The following is a 7,445-nucleotide window of genomic DNA, read 5'->3' on the forward strand; positions in this document are numbered from 1 at the left end:
CTCGCTGATCATGTGGAACGCGCTGTACACGGCGGAAAAAGTGGTGATCCGCTGGACCCTGCTGACCGAGGCCTGCTACTTTGCCGTGCAGTTCCTGGGTGCGTGGCTTGGTGGGGAGGAAGAGGAGGGTGCGGAGATGTTTGGGGGGTGCGCTGCAGAGGGCTGGCGAAGATCACCCGGCTGTGGGAGCATGCTCCCTGCCAGCTCCTTTGCCTTTTCCCTCCCCATAGAGCATCCTCTGCCTTGGGCTGCTCACTGAAGGATGGCCGTGTGCAGGGAAATACATTCCTCTGACCATTCCTCTGTTTTTTCACCCTAAAAACATCCTGGCCAGCGTGGCTCACCTCCTGGAGCAGGCTGCCCGCATGCTGGGGCTAGCAGGAAAAGGCTGTAGCAGCCTACACTAAAAAGAGGGACGTTTGGTCTTGCCAAAACGGAGAAGAACAGCTCAGCTTGTTTCTAGGGAGCTGGGCTATATTTAAAGTCGAAGGGGGTTTTTGTGTGTGTATGTTGGTAGTTCACTAGCTGTGGTGTAAGGTAGCTGGTTGAAGTACGAGCGATGCATTGGTAGCCAAAAAAAAGAAAAGAGAGCTGCTGGGAAAAGAGGCAGTGGGTGTAGACTCTGCATATCAGAGATGCTTCTACAGTGAAAAATATTTATCAGCAGTGAAGTGGTCCAACCACAAAGCAAAGTGGGGCTGTGGAGCAGGTCTTGCCAGGAAGCTGCATTAGAGGGCAGCAGAAAACAGCTTTGTGCTGCTTGTCTCCGTTTGGTTTTTTTCATCACCAACCTCTCTGCCTTGTCTCCCTCCTTCTCCTCTAGTTACTACCGTCTCCCTGGTTGAGAGCAGCCGGATAGCCACAGGTGCTGTGCTCCTCCTGGTCAGCCGCGCCCTCTTCGTCCTCATCAGCATTTATTATTATTACCAAGTTGGACGCCGTCCCAAGAAAGTCTAATTCTTGGGCTTTTTGTCAGGGGAAGGGTGGGGTGGGGGGTTGTGTCGGTAATTTTGCATTATAATTATAACTCCTTTTTTTTGTTGTTGTTGTTAGTCCCTTTTTTGTTCTAAAGTGGTTTCCTTCTTTTCCACTTACCGGCATGAATCAGTGTGTAACTGGGTGCTGGTGACATTGCCAGGTGAAAGGGTGGGGGGTGCAGTGTCAGGCGTACCTCCCCCCGCCCCAGCCCTGCTGGAGGAGGAGAAGGAGCAGCTGGAGGAAGGCTCAGGGAGGCGTGCGGACCTGGCAGGCTCAGGGAAAAGAGCCGGTTTCCTGGGTGGAACTGGCTGAGGGGGATCAGAGGCTCTGAACCCACTAGAACAAAGCACAAAAGAAGACCAGCACAGTGAAACCAAATCCCTGGGGAGGCAGGGTGGTAAGACAGTCAAGGAAGGACTGGGCTACTCCCCGGGGGAAGCCTTGCACTGGCCTGGGGGAGTGTGCCCTCCTGCACAGCCCCTTCCCCTTTTAGCAAGGACTGAGCATGCAGGGAGCTGGATGGGGCTGGGTTGGGTTCAGTGCTTCGCAAACGGCTCTTCTTTCCTTGCTGCCAGCAGTGCCATCCCGTTTGTAGCTTTGCACTGGGTGCTGCACAGAGTTGGGTAGGAGATGGAGGAAAAGAAGAGGGAGAGCCCTTACTCGCTCCCTTCACAGGGACAGCGCTGGGAACAGCGGAGCAGCTTGAACTGCAAGAGGTGAGAAGTGGAGGAAGCTGTCGGGAATAGCCTGTTGAACACAAAGACATCCCCTTGCTCGGGATGTTTCATGAATTTTTTTAGGCCAGAGTCTTATCCCCTTTGCCCCAGAACGCTTTTGGCAGTTGCAGTAAGATGGTAGCGGCAGCGATGGGTGTGGTGTAGCATCTGCTGCTTTAGTCAGCAGGGGCTGGAGTGCTGCTGTGGGTAGCTGCAGTGAGAGCAGAGCAAGCTGCAGTACAGCTGCTTGGGTCCAGGAGCAGCCGCTGGAGATGAGCCCCAGCTGGGGGAGGTGGTGGTCCAGCTCCGCTGGTGCACAGGCATCGCATCTCTCTTGACTTGGAGAAGACGGGACTAAAGTTTGTAGCAGTCAGATACTTGAATGGGATGGAGAACAGCAAGGAGTGGGGCAGACGAAGGTGAAGGCATCATGGTCTTCTCTAGCTCAGTCAAGGATGGACTACATGTGCTTTAGTACTCACTGGCCAGTTTGTCTGACGCCTGCTGGGCTCAGCAGCATTGGCTGCCCTGTTTGCTAGCGCTGTCCTTGCAGGTTATCCCTGTCCAGAGCTGGAGGTGGCATTTTTTTGTTCTCCATGGGACTAAAGCCAGAAGGTCTGTGTATAGGATATGGACGTCTTCTTACTCATGAGCTACTGTTGACTGGATCAACGTGAGCCCTGGAATAGAGCGGACATCCCAAAATCCCGGTAGAAAGATGCCTACACAAACAGAAGTGCTTGTGTGAGCAACAGCCCTAAAGCCACTGGTGAGACTGGGATGTACTGCTGTTTAGTATCGTAGTAGAGGTAGAAGAAGGTAGTGGATAGTCAGTGTGTGTGTTGTGTTAGTGCTTTTGGCATTTAGAAGCAGCTACATAAACTTGGGACACTGTGTGCATTGTACCTACTGGTCATGCAAAAGCTCTGTCAGGTAAGAATAGTGGAAATAGCTGAACCAGGAAACATCACAACTGTAGTTTTTGGTGTTTTTTTTCCTAAGAAGTAAATCAAGTGGAGAGGCAACATCCAGGATAAATTCTGGAGCCTCACAACACCATGTGCCTGCCAAGCTGCTTTCAACATGTCCAAAAATATGATACTGAGCAACTGAAATTTCATATTTAAGAGGAGCCTTCCTGTTCAGGTGAAAGAATCGGGCTGTAAGAGGGAAACCTTTTCCCTGGGAGGCAGGAAATGATCAAGTGGAGCCTGGAGGGTGTCCCCAATGAGACGAAGCGGTGCTGCGCGTGGAAGCTGGAGCATGGCACGCTGTGGCTGGTGCATGGGCAGCTGCAGCGGCTTCAGTGCCGCCCTTTGGCTGGGGTGGGTGGTATAGGTATGTGAAGCTTGAGTCTTTGTGTTTGGGGGGGGGTCACATGAATGTATACACAGGCTAATCGTTTGTTTTGTGGGGAGGTGGGGTGGGAAATTGTGTTTCTAGGAAAGGCAAGTAAAACTAACCCCAGCAAAAGCAATCTTGCAGAAGGAAGAAATGGAGGGTCGTCTTAACTGCTGTCCTCCCATCGGTGTTGGCTGCAGGTCCCAGGAACATGATGGTTAGATCAGGAGGGAGGGTGGGGGAAGCAGTTACAGCTTTCCAAAGGAGCTTTAAATCATGTGAGGTCAGATTCCTCTAGTTCCCTGGTGTGCCAGTCAAGGTCTTCTGCTCCTGGGGAGGGGGGCTAGGTAAGAGATGTCATGCTACGTAGTACCCAGTCCTGAAAGGGGAGAGAGGAAGAAGCTGTTTTATTTTCATGCTTCTTGCTCCATCTTACTATAAATGGACCACACCTAGAAAGTATGGAGGGAGCTTTTCAGGGTGGCTTAAGATGGAGCCCAGCCAGAGCATCTGCAGAGCTGCCAGTTATCTTCAGGAAGGAAGGAGGACGCCAAAACAGAGCTGCATCCCTCAGGACAGAAGTGCTGGCATCACAGCTGCAGGTGCTGCATGTAATTTGGGATGAAAAGCCTGAGGCATCACTTCAGGCTCTGCTATTGCTCTGCTGCAGAAAAAAAAAAACAAACCAACCCAACCAAACAACTCCATCTCCCCAGGCCTCAGTTTCCCTACCTGTTAAACTGTGAGAAAGGCCTTGGCCCAAGAGCCAGTTTGCAGTGAATTCCCTGCTTGCATTTGTGCCACGTTGTGCAGGGCTGGGAGTCGTGCTCCCCCGAGGGTCGTGCTCCGACCAGCCACGCGCCAGGACTGAGGCTGACCCCTGTCTCTGCGGGACGCGGACCCAAACCCTTGTGTTCATAGAGCTCTCGCTTTTGAGGGTGCAGAAAGCTCATCGTCCCCATAACTCCCTACGTATCGCCTTATTTACGCCTAACTGATATCTGGCAAAGGGGAGCAGGTGACAAAGGAGAGGTTCTGTCTGTCCTAAGCTGGCCTCTCCTTTCCAGTCAAGGGTTTTTATTTGGGGGTGGGCAGGGGAGAATGGGACACTTCAGTTTATACCTCATTTTAGCTGCTGTACCTGAGTTTATTCTTTCTCCTCTGGTAAGAAAGTGACTGTACTTAACACCAAGCAAATAGTGGAAATTAAAGCCGTTTCACTTCACTGTCACAATATCTTTCTTTTATTTTTTTTTAAGAAACGCACACAAAAACCGTGCAGAGAGTGCTTCAGGCTTGTGTTCTGGTTTATATTACCAAAAAAAAAAAAAAATTCCTTTCAATATAAAAAAGCATTACAGTAGGGAATACAGGATAAATTAGCTCCACTATCTAATAAAAAGAACATTTACAGTTTTTTAAAATAGATTTCAAACATTATTTCACACCCAGCCCTTTTCCCAGACATTGGGGACAGTCATCTGAGCATTAAATAACAGCCGGGAGGCCGGGGCACAGAGAGGGGCTGTGGGCTCGCAGGCACAGGCTGCTCTCCACCCTTTCCATCCAAGGTGCTTGGGCTGTGGTCACAGTGCTACAGTGAAGGGAGATGGCAGCTCCCTCTGATCCCCAGCCTGCCCAGAGCTCTCCAGCAAGCACTGAATCGAGCTTGAGCCCCTGACCCCACCGTATTCACCAGAGCTGTTAAAAAACAAATATAAAAATACAGTTCTCCTGCCTACTGTTCTGAAAACTACTGTACAACAGAGGGGGGACAGCCATACAACCAAGGGACAAAAAAAACCCCAACAAATTTACATGCTTTGCCATCCAGCAGGAGCCTGCTTTCTGGGCTTGCCTGGTCATTAAATTCCCCCAGGGGAAATTCCTTCTGCCTGTTACCAGCTTCCACAGGTGCTCTCAGGCTTGCAGGGATCTTTTACAGCTATCTCCAGTTCTCGGATCTTTACAGCTACCTCCAGTTCTCCTTTCAAACGTGCTGCCCGGCGGGTGCTGGGGTTTGACGCCGTGTTGCCAGCGGCACGCTAGCCTGCTGCAGAGAGGATTTGAAGGCTTCATCCAGAAAAGAGCAATGGGGGAATCAGACAAAAGAGGAGAAACTGTGCAAAGGCCAGAATAACCGACGAATAGAGATCTATCTGAAGATACATGGACAACTATTAGGAGAGATGGAAAGTGAGAAAGCAAAAAACCAGACAGAGTTAGTAAAGTCAAAGAGAAATAAGCCTGCAGAGCTCCTACTGCTTTGGACTGGTTCCCCCAGCTCTTGACAGTTTTTTCCCCCATGCCACTGGTGGCAGAAAAAGACTTTAAAGGTTTGTTGTTTTGGTTTGGTTTTTTTTTGCATAATCAACAACAGAGGGGAAAGGAAAAAAAAAATTGGAGACTGGGGGAGGCAGTTCTGCTTCTCTCACTCACCTCCAGCCAAATGACCATCTCTGCTCATGGTTTTGTTCCTCCCCTGGGAAAACTGCTCTCCCAGAATAGTCACTGCCGCCAGGTCCTGAGGCAGAAGCAGAACAGATAAACTCCCCTTCTGCTCAGCCGCTCCCTGCAACACTCAGATGCAACAGATTTTTCCTGTCTTAAGCACAGGCACCTGCTGTCGGGTACAAATACTGCTGGGTTTTGGCTAGCAAAACTGTTTTCCTTCATTAAACAACAGACCAGAATTTAATGCTAAAATGCCTCATTAAAAGCAGCTCCAGAGGGAAATAGTTCAGAAAAGCTTTCCATGAGGTTTAATGCAACATCTGAGGCCCCTCAGCAGCCCTGGCCTCTTACTCCGGTGCTGGAATAAGCTGATGGGGGGGGGTGGCGGAGCTGCAGCTCTACCTGCCTGGACCCTCTGCTGCTGATGAGCAAACTGTTGTTCTCAAACAAAGCTTGGAAAAGCTTTCACGCCTCCTTCTTGTTCCTTAGTATCCTGATTCCCCAACCTGAGGGGCTGGTTTAAGCCTACATAAAAGAGCTCCATCATCTGAGCTTATCAAACCTGTAAAAAGCCCTAAGCTCTAAACCCCTTCTGTCCTCCCCCAGGTAAAATGAGTTTGGGGTCAGGGAGTGACCAAACAATTAAGGCAACAGGGGTTGAGGCTTCCAGGGAGAAACCAGTGACCTGTGAGTCGATCACCACGGCCGCTGGAGCTGGTGCGGCCTGGCTGCACGCCGGGTGCTCGCAGAGCCTGCCTGGGGCCTCAGCATCTGCATCTTCATCTCTGACCAAGGCCCACTCCCGGGCGTCCTTCTGGAGTTTACTTCCAAACAATTACGGAGATGACACCGTTAGTTAAATGACAAACCGTCTCAAGGGAGGAAACACTCTCAGCCAAGAGGCAGACGAAAACAATTCTGACTTGATGGCTTCGTCACGGGAGGATGTCGGGGGAAATCCTCTGCGCAGAAACGCCGCCACCAGACTGTCTCAGGCAAACAGCACGGGAGCGGCTGACAAGCCTCAGCCTCCTCCATCTAGCACCAGCCCTTAGGGCTGGAAAGCATGTAGGAACCACTGCAAATATTTATGCTAACAGAGCACCACAAACTGTTTTTTTTTTTTTTTTTTTTGTGTTTGGTTTTTTTTTTTTTGCAAGTATGAAGGGAAAGGCAAAGGCTGACAAGATTTAAGAACTATTTCCTCCCCTTCTCGGGAAGGCAGCAGTATCAACGATTCTTGACCAGAGCCATTATTTTTCCCCAGGAGATGGGAACACAGCAGGAACCATTTGCTCTCTTTCACAACAATGAACAGTAAATCTTGGTAAAAACAGAAAGGGAGGCACCAAACTCTTGACCATCAGCCAGCCTTAGCTGAGTCCCATTGTGAAGGGAGACCAGGCTGCCCCTGCTTGGGGCTCCGGAGAAAAGCCAGGTGGCAGGGGCAAAGTTTCCACTGAAGAATGGGTGTTTTCATTCTGTGGCTGGGAACTGAAGCCAAAATTGCGCGAACAGCGACTACCTCCTTGTTAAGATGAGCCACCACCACTTGTTTCAAACCCACCTGGATGGTCACGGAGTTCAGCCAACCTGTTGCTTTATCCAGCCCCTGCGTGGCTGTTCTTCAGTCCTTTGCTGTCTAAAACACGATGTAAGTCACGAACGGCAGCACAGCCTTGCGGGAGAGGCAGCTGTGCTCGTCCTCCCGCTCCCCGCCGCCAGCTCGGCCAGTCTCTAGTGCAATCGGCTGCGCTGGGCTCCTGCTCCACGGCTGCTGCGGGTGGCTCTGGGCAAGGGTCCGGTGTACAGTGTAGTGCACATCACCTCAAAGTTCCAGCCCCTGAAGTACAATCCTTTTGGTCATCCATATATTACAAGCTCTTTTTTTTTTTCCTTTCTTTCTTCCCCTCCCCCCCCCCCCCCCTTTTTTTTTAAAAAAAAAAAAATTTTTTT

The 7,445-nt window shown here is 50.6% G+C and overlaps 1 protein-coding gene across 1 annotated transcript; it reads left to right on the forward strand.

Moving 5' to 3' along the window:
- Positions 1-4: 4 nt before the first annotated feature.
- On the forward strand, positions 5-957 carry LOC104462495 (tumor protein p53-inducible protein 11-like; the record flags this gene model as incomplete). Its single annotated transcript, XM_010074451.1, has 2 exons — positions 5-98; positions 824-957. Coding segments are annotated over 2 exons (228 nt in total), but the record flags the coding sequence as incomplete, so codon positions are not given.
- Positions 958-7,445: the final 6,488 nt, after the last annotated feature.

The sequence above is a fragment of the Pterocles gutturalis genome, unplaced genomic scaffold (assembly GCF_000699245.1).
Source record: "Pterocles gutturalis isolate BGI_N339 unplaced genomic scaffold, ASM69924v1 scaffold18307, whole genome shotgun sequence".
NCBI lineage: Eukaryota > Metazoa > Chordata > Aves > Pterocliformes > Pteroclidae > Pterocles > Pterocles gutturalis.